Consider the following 16,265-nt stretch of genomic DNA (forward strand, 5'->3'; position numbering starts at 1 on the left):
GGGTAGTGCCAGGCCCTCGGATAGATCTGTGCTGAGCGCAGGATTTCACCATGTAATGAGACGTTTCATCAGCAGAGTTCTCTTCTCTAGGGTGTTACTCAGGGCGGCTCTTCTCTTACCCATCTACCAGCATTGGCACAGCCGGAATACACCGGGCAAGGCTCGGCACCGTGCTGCAGGGCATGGAGGGAAGACTCCGGGAATCTGATTTATTGAGTCCGGGGGAGGAAATGATTCATTTATATGAATGGTCCGGACAAGAAACGTGGTGGGAAGCCGTTAAGTTACATCAAAAGACAAGGGGGCGGAGCCTGCGTTTGGAGAAGGAAAGGGTTTAATCGCCAAAGGCAACACAAGTCTTCTCTAGTGTAAGATCTGTGGAGTAGCCAAGCTCAGGAGCAAAGCACATGGTAGAGCGCGACCCGGGGCTTCATTATAGGGCATCCACCACCAGGATGAAGGGCTGTATGCAAATGAGCCTGAGTGGCTTCAGGCTCCATAGGTGTTAGAGGGGTCTGGAGTCCCTCAGGCTCATTTGCATACAGCCCTTCATCGTGGCGGCGGATGTCCTGTAAGGTGGATGTCCTCCCTTGTCCTCGGCCCCATCTCACTGTTGTGCGCTCTTTTTATTTTTCCTGTAGGCCCTGAAACTCCGCTAAGAAGGCAATGACCAGTCTGGACGGCAGCCATGGAGAGAAGACACGCCAATCCTCTGTCAAGCCAACCGCACCCAAAGTGGAGGTCCATCGCTCTGAGTCCCGTGAAACCATCACCATCCGCTTCTCAGCCATGGGTAAGGAGGAGGAAGAGGAGGAGGAGACTCTCAGCGAGGACCTGGATGATCAGAACATTGTAACGGCAGAGGAGGCTAGCGAGGACCTCTGCTTTGATGCCACCTCCCCCGCCGATGCCATGCTACAGTCCTCATTGCCAACTCCCCTGCCCCTCGCTAAGCAAAGCGCACCCGCTGCCACTGCTGCTCCTGTGCAGGCCAAGTCTCTCATCACTGTGCCATTACCCCTCTCATCATCCCACAATAATTTGGTGTCAGCCTCCCCTCCCTCTGAGCAGAAGGTCTCCTCCCCGTCCAAAGTTCTGGCAATGGCGCCCCCCACTGTTTCCAATCCAAAGCCTTTCTTGAGCTTGGTCAAGTCTCTTTCTACAGAGGTAGAGCCTAAAGATTCGCCCCCACCAGTAAGGCACCGGCACCTAATGAAATCTCTGGTCAAGTCCCTGTCTACGGACACTGCAAAGCCAGAGCTTGAGAGCAGCTCGTACCGGACCCCCGACTCCAAGCTCAACCTGCACCTCTTCAAGCAGTTTACTCAGCCCCGAGTGACCGGGGGGGACTCAAAGACGGCCCCATCCTCTCCAATTACCTCTCCATCTGATGGCCGATCCTTCTTCAAGGTCTCCGAGGTGGAGGCCAAGATTGAAGACACGAAGAGGCGCTTTTCTGAGGTCATTTACGAGCCCTTCCAGCTGCTCAGTAAAATCATGGGGGACGAGTCTTCAAACTTCAGGTCCAAAGCCTTATCTTCTAGTGCTTCAGAGCTGTCCAGCCTGTCCAGCCTCAACGGTCATCTGGAGACCAATAACAATTATAGCATCAAAGAAGAGGAAGGAGACCCCGAGAATGACTATTACACCCCTGAGCCCGATCCTCTGCGGGACGAGAAAATACCAGGAGCATCTGTATCCATGAGCAAATCATCCACCCTGGCTCTGGAGAAGTGCTCGCTGTCTGCGCTGGCCAGTAAGGAGGACGAGGAGTTCACTGAGCTCTACTCTGAAGACTTTGACTTTGAGGATGAAGAGGACGGTGTGGTGGAGGCTCCCGAGGAGGGGTCTGGGGCCACTACTGCCTCTGAGGATGAAGGAGAAGACTATGTAGAGACTAGCAAGGTTCCTGCACTTACTCTGTACCTCCTAGTGTTCTCTGTCTACGCCTATTTTATACTTCCCCTCCCAACTTACCTTGAAGGACTGTGTTTAGGAGTGGCTGCCGGGTTCATGGTTGCCATTGGCATCATTTGGCTTTTTGCGTCACCTCGGTCTTCACAAAGTCACTTGCGCCATCATGAGACGCCAGCAGAGCCGCTGAACATCACAGAGCCAGACATATGGAAGGTAGGTCACTGAGACAATGCACCCCACCTCTGTGAGCATAGCCTGGGGCCATAGAAGCTTCATCTATAGATCATGTGCCATGGCCCGGCACCTGATGGGGTCTTCTGTTTGTCTCCTAGGGGTGGATGAATGAGATCCAGAGCTACGACCCAGAAACGTATCATGCCACCCTGACTCAGTCTGTGTTTGTCCGCCTGGAAGGTGCTACCCTGCGTCTGTCTAAGCCCAACAAGAACGTGTCCCGCAGAGCTGCGTACAACGAGGCCAAGCCTGATGTGACCTATATAAGCCAGAAAATCTATGACCTGGCGGACAGCAAGGTGAGTGGCCCTTGGGTGTCTCCATATTATGTGAGGAGATGATGTCATAGATGTGTCAGGAGCCACCTTTGTGTACGTTGTAGTGAGAAGATGATGATCTCTGCTGTTGCTCACAGTTATCAGCCCTTTCCTCCCCGTCCCCCACATAGGTCCATCTTGTCCCGCAGAGTCTGGCCCGCAAGCGTCTGTGGAATAAGAAGTATCCCATCTGTCTGGAGCTGGCCTGGCAGGAGGACTTCATGTCTAAGACTAAGGGGGACAAGGAGAGTGTGGAAGAAAAGGGGGAGACCCCTTCTGAGGATGCCAGAAAGAGTGGGGCCCCAGCGGCCAAGGACCAAGTGCTGTACCTGTTTGGGAGGACGGGCAGGGAGAAGGAGGAGTGGTTCCGCAGGTTTCTGCTGGCTTCTAAGATGAAGGTGGACATGAAGAAGACTGGTGGAGCCTCCGCTGTGAAGTCAGGTATTACAAGATGGTGGCTCCATAGCAAAGCGCATGTTCTGCCCTTCCTGCTCCCTGACTGCTCCCGCTTCTCCCGTCTCCTCAGGACACTTGCTGACGCACAGCAGACAGGGGAGCCAGTCCGGAGTCCTGACCCATAGCCGCAGCAGCAGTAAGGGGAGTATGGATGAAGCCATGTCCCAGGCCAAGGCCAAGGAGCTGCCCGCCAGTGTCCGGCAGAAGATGCTGCTGGACTACAGTGTGTACATGTCCCGATGCATCCCCCTGGAGGTGAGGAGCCCCGAGGAGAGTCCTAGCACCAGTGCCAACAGCAGCCCCACCGCAGCCAAGAAGGTGAGGGAAAGGAGCAGGGGATGTGATAAGAGGGGACAGTCTACTCATTGCGTGTCTCTGCACAGGTGCCGGTGGAGCAGGCGGTTCTGGAGCAGCAGTCCTGGGTCAACGCTCTGCTCGGAAGGATGTTCTGGGACTTTCTGCGGGAGAAGTACTGGTCTGACCTGGTGTCCAAGAAGATCCAGATGAAACTTAGCAAAATCAAGGTAGGTGTCAAGGTGAAGGACCCTCCTCACTGCCGGAGATGAGTGTTACGGGGTTAATCTGAGAGCCTGTAAGACGTAACCTGGCAGATGCTGTCCTTCCCCTCCCGCGTGCACTGAGCTGCTCATCCTCCTGGGAGTAGATCTGGATCAGCACGTGTCTGGTGATTAATCCCTCCATGGCACAAGGCAGCCATGTGCTGCACGTCCCCCCTGCCCTGGGAGCGCCTCCTGCTGTCCCCCATGGTGTCTGAGCGTTAATATCCTCTCCCCGCAGCTGCCATACTTCATGAATGAACTGACGCTGACTGAACTGGATATGGGGGCATCTGTACCGAAGATCCTGCAGGCCTACCAACCTACCATTGACCACAGAGGTAACTAGGGCTGGAGCGCAGCGTTGTCATCCCTCCACCTGTACTACAGTCATGGCCATAAGTTCTGAGAATGATACAAAGTCTCCGGCATCAGGTGATATAATGGTAATTTGCATATTCTCTAGAATGTTATAAAGAGGGATCAGCTTATCAGCAATTCATTGCAAAGTCAGTATTTGCCTAGAAAATGAACTTTTTCCCCAAAACACATTTCCACTGCATTGCAGGCGCCTTACGCGGAGCAGCGGCCATGGTGTCAGTGATGTCTCCAGTAACACAGGTGCGGGGACAATCTGTCAGGATTAAGAAACAATCCCACCCCTGGACACTTTACAAGGAGGCTGGTGCTTGGCATCATTGTTTCTCTTCTGTTACCCATGGTTATCTCTAAAGCAGTGGTTCTTAACCTTTCTAATGCTGTGACCCCACAATACTGTTCCTCATGCTGTGGTGACCCCAAACCATGCAACTCGCAGTAAAAACACAATTAAATTGCGGCTCCAATGGCTTTAGGCGACCCCCGGTTTTGGTCGTTCGACCCCCAGGTTGAGAACCACTGCTCTAAAGAAACACGTGCAGTCATCATTGCACTGCACAAAACTGGCCACAGGGAAGAGTATCGCAGCGAGAAAGATTGCACCTCAGTCACCAATCTATCGCATCATCAAGGAATCCAAGGAGAGAGGCTCCATTGTTACCAAAAAGGCTCCAGGAGCCCAAGAAGGAGCAGCAAGTGCCAGGAGCGTCTCTTACAAGTGTCTCAGCTTGGGGATGGGGCTCCCAGCATCGCAGAGCTCAGGAATGGCAGCAGCAGGTGTGAGGCATCTGCACGCACTGTGACACTGCGGAGACTCCTGGAGCAAGGCCTGGTGTCCAGGAGGGCAGCACAGAAGCCACTTCTCTCCAGAAACCATCAGGGACAGACGGATATTCTGCAGGAGGTGCAGGCAGTGGACGCTGAGGACTGGGGGACAGACGGATATTCTGCAGGAGGTGCAGGGAGTGGACGCTGAGGACTGGGGGACAGACGGATATTCTGCAGGAGGTGCAGGGAGTGGACGCTGAGGACTGGGGGACAGACGGATATTCTGCAGGAGGTGCAGGGAGTGGACGCTGAGGACTGGGGGACAGACGGATATTCTGCAGGAGGTGCAGGGAGTGGACGCTGAGGACTGGGGGACAGACGGATATTCTGCAGGAGGTGCAGGGAGTGGGCGCTGAGGACTGGGGGACAGACGGATATTCTGCAGGAGGTGCAGGGAGTGGACGCTGAGGACTGGGGGACAGACGGATATTCTGCAGGAGGTGCAGGGAGTGGACGCTGAGGACTGGGGGACAGACGGATATTCTGCAGGACGTGCAGGGAGTGGACGCTGAGGACTGGGGGACAGACGGATATTCTGCAGGAGGTGCAGGGAGTGGACGCTGAGGACTGGGGGACAGACGGATATTCTGCAGGAGGTGCAGGGAGTGGACGCTGAGGACTGGGGGACTGACGGATATTCTGCAGGAGGTGCAGGGAGTGGACGCTGAGGACTGGGGGACTGACGGATATTCTGCAGGAGGTGCAGGGAGTGGACGCTGAGGACTGGGGGACAGACGGATATTCTGCAGGAGGTGCAGGGAGTGGACGCTGAGGACTGGGGGACAGACGGATATTCTGCAGGAGGTGCAGGGAGTGGACGCTGAGGACTGGGGGACAGATGGATATTCTGCAGGAGGTGCAGGGAGTGGACGCTGAGGACTGGGGGACAGACGGATATTCTGCAGGAGGTGCAGGGAGTGGACGCTGAGGACTGGGGGACAGACGGATATTCTGCAGGAGGTGCAGGGAGTGGACCCTGAGGACTGGGGGACTGACGGATATTCTGCAGGAGGTGCAGGGAGTGGACCCTGAGGACTGGGGGGACAGACTGATATCCTGCAGGAGGTGCAGGGAGTGGACGCTGAGGACTGGGGGACAGACGGATATTCTGCAGGAGGTGCAGGGAGTGGACGCTGAGGACTGGGGGACTGACGGATATTCTGCAGGAGGTGCAGGGAGTGGACGCTGAGGACTGGGGGACAGACGGATATTCTGCAGGAGGTGCAGGGAGTGGACGCTGAGGACTGGGGGACAGACGGATATTCTGCAGGAGGTGCAGGGAGTGGACGCTGAGGACTGGGGGACAGACGGATATTCTGCAGGAGGTGCAGGGAGTGGACGCTGAGGACTGGGGGACAGACGGATATTCTGCAGGAGGTGCAGGGAGTGGACGCTGAGGACTGGGGGACAGACGGATATTCTGCAGGAGGTGCAGGGAGTGGACGCTGAGGACTGGGGGACAGACGGATATTCTGCAGGAGGTGCAGGGAGTGGACGCTGAGGACTGGGGGACAGACGGATATTCTGCAGGAGGTGCAGGGAGTGGACGCTGAGGACTGGGGGACAGACGGATATTCTGCAGGAGGTGCAGGGAGTGGACGCTGAGGACTGGGGGACAGACGGATATTCTGCAGGAGGTGCAGGGAGTGGACGCTGAGGACTGGGGGACAGACGGATATTCTGCAGGAGGTGCAGGGAGTGGACGCTGAGGACTGGGGGACAGACGGATATTCTGCAGGAGGTGCAGGGAGTGGACGCTGAGGACTGGGGGACAGATGGATATTCTGCAGGAGGTGCAGGGAGTGGACGCTGAGGACTGGGGGACAGACGGATATTCTGCAGGAGGTGCAGGGAGTGGACGCTGAGGACTGGGGGACAGACGGATATTGTGCAGGGAGTGGACGCTGAGGACTGGGGGACAGACGGATATTCTGCAGGAGGTGCAGGGAGTGGACGCTGAGGACTGGGGGAAAGGCATTGTCTCTGATGAATCCCCTTTGGGTCCATGGCCTGGGGACAAACAAAACCCAACACATTGTGACAGAATGCAGCAGTGATAGTGCAGGAATGGACGGCGATCAGTCAGGATCTGGTGCAGGAGGTGAGTGAGAGCTGCCAGGGAGAATTGCAGAGGTCCTGGAGAAGAAGGAGAGGTCCTGCAGATACTGACTGGCTGCAGTAACTCCTCCCACCTGACAATAAAAGCTTCTGCTCCCCATAATATGATTGCACTTGTATCTCTGGATGTGATAATCATCTGACAGACCAGAGGGACACATCATGTGACAGGAGGAGATTTGTGTCATTCTCGGGACTTATGGCCAGGACTGTATAAGAACTTGGGGTGGAGCACAGCGCTGGAGTCTCGCCTACTCTTCAGTGGTGGAGCTTTGTGGAGTGACTGTTTTCCCTTCCTTCTGATGATTTCAGGTCTCTGGACAGATCTGGAGATTTCCTACAATGGATCTTTTCTTATGACGTTAGAAACCAAAATGAACCTAACAAGACTGGGAAAGGAGCCAATTGGTGATGCCTTCAAAGTTGGCGAGACCGGAAAAGAGGGGTGAGCAAAAATAATGGAGTTTGCCGGAACAGGTAGTGGAGGATGTCTGGTGGAAAGAATGGTGCCACATAAGTAGATGAGGCGGGGCGGTGGGGGAGGCGGGGCGGAATGGATGACGCGGGGCGGTGGGGGAGGCCGGGCGTGGTAGATGACGCGGGGCGGAGTAGATGACACGGGGCGGTGGGGGGACGCGGGGCGGAGTAGATGACACGGGGCGGTGGTGGGACACGAGGCGGAGTAGATGACACGGGGCGGTGGGGGGACGCGGGGCGGAGTAGATGACACGGGGCGGTGGGGGGACGCGGGGCGGAGTAGATGACACGGGGCGGTGGGGGGACACGAGGCGGAGTAGATGACACGGGGCGGGCGGGCGGTGTAGATGACGCGGGGCGGAGTGGATGACGCGGGGCGGCGGGGGAGGCCGGGCGGAGTGGATGACGCGGGGCGGCGGGGGAGGCCGGGCGGAGTGGATGACGCGGGGCGGCGGGGGAGGCCGGGCGGAGTGGATGACGCGGGGCGGCGGGGGAGGCCGGGCGGAGTGGATGACGCGGGGCGGCGGGGGAGGCCGGGCGGAGTGGATGACGCGGGGCGGCGGGGGAGGCCGGGCGGAGTGGATGACGCGGGGCGGCGGGGGAGGCCGGGCGGAGTGGATGACGCGGGGGAGGCGGGGGAGGCCGGGCGGAGTGGATGATTTTGGGTACTTCCTGGTATTAATGAGCCTCTCTGTGTCTTTCTCTCTGCTTCCATCCCTGGATTTCCTATGGGTGAGTGTAATTTGTGGAGATCACATGACACTTGCAGTTGTGGGTGGAGCTTAGGGCTGTATATTCTGGTAGTAGTCACCCCTTCCACCACCCTGGTGTATACAGGGAATAACAGGGCTGCTCCGATCCTCTCTGGGTCCAGTGAGGTCATCAAGGCCCTGTGTCCGGGGTGTATCAGTGAGGTCATCGGGGCCCTGTGTCCGGGGTGTATCAGTGAGGTCATCGGGGCCCTGCCTCCTGTGTCCGGGGTGTATCGGTGAGGTCATCGGGGCCCTGTGTCCGGGGTGTATCAGTGAGGTCATCGGGGCCCTGCGTCCTGTGTCCGGGGTCTATCAGTGAGGTAGCGAGGCTCAGACCTCTAATGTCTCCTTCATCAGCGCCAGACCCAGAGCCTATTACCTGGCAGACAGCGACGAGGAGTCGTCCAGCGCGGGGTCATCTGATGAAGAAGAAGCCGAGACAACCGGAGACCGACAGCAGACGCCTGGAACCGAGGGGTGAGTCCTGTCCGACACGCTCCACCTCAGGGGCAAGCTGTGCGTGTTGTCAGGGACTGCGCCCTCTCTTGCTCGCTCTCCCTCTCTTGCTCGCTCTCCCTCTCTTGCTCGCTCTCCCTCTCTTGCTCGCTCTCCCTCTCTTGCTCGCTCTCCCTCTCTTGCTCGCTCTCCCTCTCTTGCTCGCTCTCCCTCTCTTGCTCGCTCTCCCTCTCTTGCTCGCTCTCCCTCTCTTGCTCGCTCTCCCTCTCTTGCTCGCTCTCCCTCTCTTGCTCGCTCTCCCTCTCTTGCTCGCTCTCCCTCTCTTGCTCGCTCTCCCTCTCTTGCTCGCTCTCCCTCTCTTGCTCGCTCTCCCTCTCTTGCTCGCTCTCCCTCTCTTGCTCGCTCTCCCTCTCTTGCTCGCTCTCCCTCTCTTGCTCGCTCTCCCTCTCTTGCTCGCTCTCCCTCTCTTGCTCGCTCTCCCTCTCTTGCTCGCTCTCCCTCTCTTGCTCGCTCTCCCTCTCTTGCTCGCTCTCCCTCTCTTGCTCGCTCTCCCTCTCTTGCTCGCTCTCCCTCTCTTGCTCGCTCTCCCTCTCTTGCTCGCTCTCCCTCTCTTGCTCGCTCTCCCTCTCTTGCTCGCTCTCCCTCTCTTGCTCGCTCTCCCTCTCTTGCTCGCTCTCCCTCTCTTGCTCGCTCTCCCTCTCTTGCTCGCTCTCCCTCTCTTGCTCGCTCTCCCTCTCTTGCTCGCTCTCCCTCTCTTGCTCGCTCTCCCTCTCTTGCTCGCTCTCCCTCTCTTGCTCGCTCTCCCTCTCTTGCTCGCTCTCCCTCTCTTGCTCGCTCTCCCTCTCTTGCTCGCTCTCCCTCTCTTGCTCGCTCTCCCTCTCTTGCTCGCTCTCCCTCTCTTGCTCGCTCTCCCTCTCTTGCTCGCTCTCCCTCTCTTGCTCGCTCTCCCTCTCTTGCTCGCTCTCCCTCTCTTGCTCGCTCTCCCTCTCTTGCTCGCTCTCCCTCTCTTGCTCGCTCTCCCTCTCTTGCTCGCTCTCCCTCTCTTGCTCGCTCTCCCTCTCTTGCTCGCTCTCCCTCTCTTGCTCGCTCTCCCTCTCTTGCTCGCTCTCCCTCTCTTGCTCGCTCTCCCTCTCTTGCTCGCTCTCCCTCTCTTGCTCGCTCTCCCTCTCTTGCTCGCTCTCCCTCTCTTGCTCGCTCTCCCTCTCTTGCTCGCTCTCCCTCTCTTGCTCGCTCTCCCTCTCTTGCTCGCTCTCCCTCTCTTGCTCGCTCTCCCTCTCTTGCTCGCTCTCCCTCTCTTGCTCGCTCTCCCTCTCTTGCTCGCTCTCCCTCTCTTGCTCGCTCTCCCTCTCTTGCTCGCTCTCCCTCTCTTGCTCGCTCTCCCTCTCTTGCTCGCTCTCCCTCTCTTGCTCGCTCTCCCTCTCTTGCTCGCTCTCCCTCTCTTGCTCGCTCTCCCTCTCTTGCTCGCTCTCCCTCTCTTGCTCGCTCTCCCTCTCTTGCTCGCTCTCCCTCTCTTGCTCGCTCTCCCTCTCTTGCTCGCTCTCCCTCTCTTGCTCGCTCTCCCTCTCTTGCTCGCTCTCCCTCTCTTGCTCGCTCTCCCTCTCTTGCTCGCTCTCCCTCTCTTGCTCGCTCTCCCTCTCTTGCTCGCTCTCCCTCTCTTGCTCGCTCTCCCTCTCTTGCTCGCTCTCCCTCTCTTGCTCGCTCTCCCTCTCTTGCTCGCTCTCCCTCTCTTGCTCGCTCTCCCTCTCTTGCTCGCTCTCCCTCTCTTGCTCGCTCTCCCTCTCTTGCTCGCTCTCCCTCTCTTGCTCGCTCTCCCTCTCTTGCTCGCTCTCCCTCTCTTGCTCGCTCTCCCTCTCTTGCTCGCTCTCCCTCTCTTGCTCGCTCTCCCTCTCTTGCTCGCTCTCCCTCTCTTGCTCGCTCTCCCTCTCTTGCTCGCTCTCCCTCTCTTGCTCGCTCTCCCTCTCTTGCTCGCTCTCCCTCTCTTGCTCGCTCTCCCTCTCTTGCTCGCTCTCCCTCTCTTGCTCGCTCTCCCTCTCTTGCTCGCTCTCCCTCTCTTGCTCGCTCTCCCTCTCTTGCTCGCTCTCCCTCTCTTGCTCGCTCTCCCTCTCTTGCTCGCTCTCCCTCTCTTGCTCGCTCTCCCTCTCTTGCTCGCTCTCCCTCTCTTGCTCGCTCTCCCTCTCTTGCTCGCTCTCCCTCTCTTGCTCGCTCTCCCTCTCTTGCTCGCTCTCCCTCTCTTGCTCGCTCTCCCTCTCTTGCTCGCTCTCCCTCTCTTGCTCGCTCTCCCTCTCTTGCTCGCTCTCCCTCTCTTGCTCGCTCTCCCTCTCTTGCTCGCTCTCCCTCTCTTGCTCGCTCTCCCTCTCTTGCTCGCTCTCCCTCTCTTGCTCGCTCTCCCTCTCTTGCTCGCTCTCCCTCTCTTGCTCGCTCTCCCTCTCTTGCTCGCTCTCCCTCTCTTGCTCGCTCTCCCTCTCTTGCTCGCTCTCCCTCTCTTGCTCGCTCTCCCTCTCTTGCTCGCTCGCCCTCTCTTGCTCGCTCTCCCTCTCTTGCTCGCTCGCCCTCTCTTGCTCGCTCGCCCTCTCTTGCTCGCTCGCCCTCTCTCTCGGCTGCGCGCCCTCTCTCTCGGCTGCGCGCCCTCTCTCTCGGCTGCGCGCCCTCTCTCGCGCTCTCGCTCGCTCGCGCCCTCTCTCGCGCTCTCGCTCGCTCGCTCCCTCTCTCGCGCTCTCGCTCGCTCGCTCCCTCTCTCGCGCTCTCGCTCGCTCGCTCCCTCTCTCGCGCTCTCGCTCGCTCGCTCCCTCTCTCTCGGCTGCGCGCCCTCTCTCGCGCCCTCTCTCGCTCGCTCCCTCTCTCTCGGCTGCGCGCCCTCTCTCGCGCCCTCTCTCGCTCGCTCCCTCTCTCTCGGCTGCGCGCCCTCTCTCGCGCCCTCTCTCGCTCGCTCCCTCTCTCTCGGCTGCGCGCCCTCTCTCGCGCCCTCTCTCGCTCGCTCCCTCTCTCTCGGCTGCGCGCCCTCTCTCGCGCCCTCTCTCGCTCGCTCCCTCTCTCTCGGCTGCGCGCCCTCTCTCGCGCCCTCTCTCGCTCGCTCCCTCTCTCTCGGCTGCGCGCCCTCTCTCGCGCCCTCGCTCGCTCGCTCCCTCTCTCTCGGCTGCGCGCCCTCTCTCGCTCGCTCCCTCTCTCTCGGCTGCGCGCCCTCTCTCTCGGCTGCGCGCCCTCTCTCGCTCGCTCCCTCTCTCTCGGCTGCGCGCCCTCTCTCGCGCCCTCGCTCGCTCGCTCCCTCTCTCTCGGCTGCGCGCCCTCTCTCGCGCCCTCTCTCGCTCGCTCCCTCTCTCTCGGCTGCGCGCCCTCTCTCGCGCCCTCGCTCGCTCGCTCCCTCTCTCGCGCCCTCTCTCGCTCGCTCCCTCTCTCTCGCCTGCACGCCCTCTCTCGCGCCCTCTCTCGCTCGCTCCCTCTCTCTCGGCTGCACGCCCTCTCTCGCGCCCTCGCTCGCTCGCTCCCTCTCTCGCGCCCTCTCTCGCTCGCTCCCTCTCTCTCGCCTGCACGCCCTCTCTCGCGCCCTCTCTCGCGCCCTCTCTCGCTCGCTCCCTCTCTCTCGGCTGCGCGCCCTCTCTCGCGCCCTCTCTCGCTCGCTCCCTCTCTCTCGGCTGCGCGCCCTCTCTCGCGCCCTCTCTCGCTCGCTCCCTCTCTCTCGGCTGCGCGCCCTCTCTCGCTCGCTCCCTCTCTCTCGGCTGCACGCCCTCTCTCGCGCCCTCTCTCGCTCGCTCCCTCTCTCTCGGCTGCACGCCCTCTCTCGCGCCCTCTCTCGCTCGCTCCCTCTCTCTCGGCTGCACGCCCTCTCTCGCGCCCTCTCTCGCTCGCTCCCTCTCTCTCGGCTGCACGCCCTCTCTCGCGCCCTCTCTCGCTCGCTCCCTCTCTCGCGCCCTCTCTCGCTCGCTCCCTCTCTCTCGGCTGCACGCCCTCTCTCGCGCCCTCTCTCGCTCGCTCCCTCTCTCTCGGCTGCGCGCCCTCTCTCGCTCGCTCCCTCTCTCTCGGCTGCGCGCCCTCTCTCGCTCGCTCCCTCTCTCTCGGCTGCACGCCCTCTCTCGCGCCCTCTCTCGCTCGCTCCCTCTCTCTCGGCTGCACGCCCTCTCTCGCGCCCTCTCTCGCTCGCTCCCTCTCTCTCGGCTGCACGCCCTCTCTCGCGCCCTCTCTCGCTCGCTCCCTCTCTCTCGGCTGCACGCCCTCTCTCGCGCCCTCTCTCGCTCGCTCCCTCTCTCTCGGCTGCACGCCCTCTCTCGCGCCCTCGCTCGCTCGCTCCCTCTCTCTCGGCTGCACGCCCTCTCTCGCGCCCTCGCTCGCGCCCTCGCTCGCTCGCTCCCTCTCTCGCGCCCTCTCTCGCTCGCTCCCTCTCTCTCGGCTGCACGCCCTCTCTCGCGCCCTCGCTCGCTCCCTCTCTCGCGCCCTCTCTCGCTCGCTCCCTCTCTCTCGGCTGCACGCCCTCTCTCGCGCCCTCGCTCGCTCCCTCTCTCGCGCCCTCTCTCGCTCGCTCCCTCTCTCTCGGCTGCACGCCCTCTCTCGCGCCCTCTCTCGCTCGCTCCCTCTCTCTCGGCTGCACGCCCTCTCTCGCGCCCTCTCTCGCTCGCTCCCTCTCTCTCGGCTGCACGCCCTCTCTCGCGCCCTCTCTCGCTCGCTCCCTCTCTCTCGGCTGCACGCCCTCTCTCGCGCCCTCTCTCGCTCGCTCCCTCTCTCTCGGCTGCACGCCCTCTCTCGCGCCCTCGCTCGCTCGCTCCCTCTCTCTCGGCTGCACGCCCTCTCTCGCGCCCTCGCTCGCTCGCGCCCTCTCTCGCTCGCTCCCTCTCTCTCGGCTGCACGCCCTCTCTCGCGCCCTCGCTCGCTCGCTCCCTCTCTCTCGGCTGCACGCCCTCTCTTGCTCTCTCTCTCGGCTGCACGCCCTCTCTTGCTCACTCTCCCTCTCTCTCGGCTGCACGCCCTCTCTTGCGCTCTCTCTCTCGCTCTCGCTCTCTTGCTCGCTCTCTCGCTCGCTCCCTCTCTCGGCTGCTCGCTCGCTCCCTCTCTCTCTCTCGGCTGCTCGCTCGCTCGCTCCCTCGCTCGCTCTCTCTCGGCTGCACGCCCTCTCTCTTGCTCGCTCGCTCGCTCGCTCCCTCTCTCTCTGCTGCACGCCCTCTCTCTTGCTCGCTCGCTCGCTCCCTCTCTCTCGGCTGCACGCCCTCTCTTGCTCGCTCGCTCGCTCCCTCTCTCTCGGCTGCACGCCCTCTCTTGCTCGCTCGCTCCCTCGCTCGCTCCCTCTCTCTCTCGGCTGCACGCCCTCTCTTGCTCGCTCGCTCGCTCCCTCTCTCTCTCGGCTGCACGCCCTCTCTTGCTTGCTCGCTCGCTCCCTCTCTCTCTCGGCTGCACGCCCTCTCTTGCTCGCTCGCTCGCTCCCTCTCTCTCTCGGCTGCACGCCCTCTCTTGCTCGCTCCCTCTCTCTCTCGGCTGCACGCCCTCTCTTGCTCGCTCGCTCCCTCTCTCGGCTGCACGCCCTCTCTTGCTCGCTCGCTCCCTCTCTCGGCTGCACGCCCTCTCTTGCTCGCTCGCTCGCTCCCTCTCTCGGCTGCACGCCCTCTCTTGCTCGCTCGCTCGCTCGCTCCCTCTCTCTCTCGGCTGCACGCCCTCTCTTGCTCGCTCGCTCGCTCGCTCCCTCTCTCTCTCGGCTGCACGCCCTCTCTTGCTCGCTCGCTCCCTCTCTCTCGGCTGCACGCCCTCTCTTGCTCGCTCGCTCGCTCCCTCTCTCTCGGCTGCACGCCCTCTCTTGCTCGCTCCCTCTCTCTCGGCTGCACGCCCTCTCTTGCTCGCTCGCTCGCTCCCTCCCTCTCTCTCGGCTGCACGCCCTCTCTTGCTCGCTCGCTCGCTCCCTCTCTCTCTCTCCTGCACGCCCTCTCTTGCTTGCTCGCTCGCTCCCTCCCTCTCTCTCGGCTGCACGCTCGCTCGCTCCCTCTCTCTCTCTCCTGCACGCCCTCTCTTGCTCGCTCGCGCTCGCTCCCTCTCTCTCGCTCCCTCTCTCTCTCTCCTGCTCGCCCTCTCTTGCTCGCTCCCTCTCTCTCGGCTGCGCTCTTTCTTTGTCTCTCATCATGGCTTCTCTTGCAGTTACGCCGGGCCACATCGGACGAGCAAGATCATGAGATTTGTGGATAAAATCACAAAGTCCAAATATTTCCAGAAAGCGACAGAGACAGAATTTATAAAGAAGAAGATAGAGGAAGTGTCCAACACCCCCCTGCTGCTCACTGTGGAGGTGCAGGAGTGCAGAGGAACTCTGGCCATCAACATTCCCCCTCCCCCCACCGACCGCATCTGGTGAGTGAGTAGTCAAGAGCCAGCGGTCCTTACTGTGCCGTGTGCATCTGTTACTTGTGTTCTGCCCGTCCCCCTGCGCTCCCCTCCTGTCCATGTCTCCTGTCCCCCTGCGCTCCCCTCCTGTCCATGTCTCCTGTCCCCCTGCGCTCCCCTCCTGTCCATGTCTCCTGTCCCCCTGCGCTCCCCTCCTGTCCATGTCTCCTGTCCCCCTGCGCTCCCCTCCTGTCCATGTCTCCTGTCCCCCTGCGCTCCCCTCCCGTCCATGTCTCCTGTCCCCCTGCGCTCCCCTCCTGTCCATGTCTCCTGTCCCCCTGCGCTCCCCTCCTGTCCATGTCTCCTGTCCCCCTGCGCTCCCCTCCTGTCCCCCAGCGCTCCCCTCCTGTCCATGTCTCCTGTCCCCCTGCGCTCCCCACCTGTCCATGTCTCCTGTCCCCCTGCGCTCCCCTCCTGTCCATGTCTCCTGTCCCCCTGCGCTCCCCTCCTGTCCATGTCTCCTGTCCCCCTGCGCTCCCCTCCTGTCCATGTCTCCTGTCCCCCTGCGCTCCCCTCCTGTCCATGTCTCCTGTCCCCCTGCTCTCCCCTCCTGTCCATGTCTCCTGTCCCCCTGCTCTCCCCTCCTGTCCATGTCTCCTGTCCCCCTGCGCTCCCCTCCCGTCCATGTCTCCTGTCACCCTGCGCTCCCCTCCCGTCCATGTCTCCTGTCCCCCTGCGCTCCCCTCCTGTCCATGTCTCCTGTCCCCCTGCGCTCCCCTCCTGTCCATGTCTCCTGTCCCCCTGCTCTCCCCTCCTGTCCATGTCTCCTGTCCCCCTGCGCTCCCCTCCCGTCCATGTCTCCTGTCACCCTGCGCTCCCCTCCCGTCCATGTCTCCTGTCACCCTGCGCTCCCCTCCCGTCCATGTCTCCTGTCACCCTGCGCTCCCCTCCCGTCCATGTCTCCTGTCACCCTGCGCTCCCCTCCCGTCCATGTCTCCTGTCCCCCTGCGCTCCCCTCCTGTCCATGTCTCCTGTCCCCCTGCGCTCCCCTCCTGTCCATGTCTCCTGTCCCCCTGCGCTCCCCTCCCGTCCATGTCTCCTGTCACCCTGCGCTCCCCTCCCGTCCATGTCTCCTGTTCCCCTGCGCTCCCCTCCCGTCCATGTCTCCTGTTCCCCTGCGCTCCCCTCCCGTCCATGTCTCCTGTTCCCCTGCGCTCCCCTCCCGTCCATGTCTCCTGTCCCCCTGCGCTCCCCTCCTGTCCATGTCTCCTGTCCCCCTGCGCTCCCCTCCTGTCCATGTCTCCTGTCACCCTGCGCTCCCCTCCCGTCCATGTCTCCTGTCCCCCTGCGCTCCCCTCCCGTCCATGTCTCCTGTCACCCTGCGCTCCCCTCCCGTCCATGTCTCCTGTCACCCTGCGCTCCCCTCCCGTCCATGTCTCCTGTCACCCTGCGCTCCCCTCCCGTCCATGTCTCCTGTCCCCCTG

The 16,265-nt window shown here is 61.4% G+C and overlaps 1 protein-coding gene across 2 annotated transcripts in view; it reads left to right on the top strand.

Annotated features, from left to right (window-relative positions):
• The window catches only part of TEX2 (testis expressed 2), a 29,639-nt gene that overhangs the window by 10,092 nt on the left and 3,282 nt on the right, over positions 1-16,265 (top strand). The window contains exons 2-10 of one of the 2 annotated variants that reach the window (XM_072132169.1): positions 642-2,130; positions 2,250-2,450; positions 2,600-2,909; positions 2,995-3,242; positions 3,308-3,448; positions 3,723-3,822; positions 7,118-7,250; positions 8,392-8,511; positions 14,599-14,808. In XM_072132169.1, the coding sequence (XP_071988270.1) occupies positions 667-2,130; positions 2,250-2,450; positions 2,600-2,909; positions 2,995-3,242; positions 3,308-3,448; positions 3,723-3,822; positions 7,118-7,250; positions 8,392-8,511; positions 14,599-14,808 (2,927 nt within the window). In that variant the 5' untranslated portion in view covers positions 642-666. The remainder of the gene's footprint in view (positions 1-641; positions 2,131-2,249; positions 2,451-2,599; positions 2,910-2,994; positions 3,243-3,307; positions 3,449-3,722; positions 3,823-7,117; positions 7,251-8,391; positions 8,512-14,598; positions 14,809-16,265) is intronic. The other variant, XM_072132170.1, reaches the window with a different exon arrangement.

The sequence above is a fragment of the Engystomops pustulosus genome, unplaced genomic scaffold (assembly GCF_040894005.1).
Source record: "Engystomops pustulosus unplaced genomic scaffold, aEngPut4.maternal MAT_SCAFFOLD_250, whole genome shotgun sequence".
Lineage (NCBI taxonomy): Eukaryota > Metazoa > Chordata > Amphibia > Anura > Leptodactylidae > Engystomops > Engystomops pustulosus.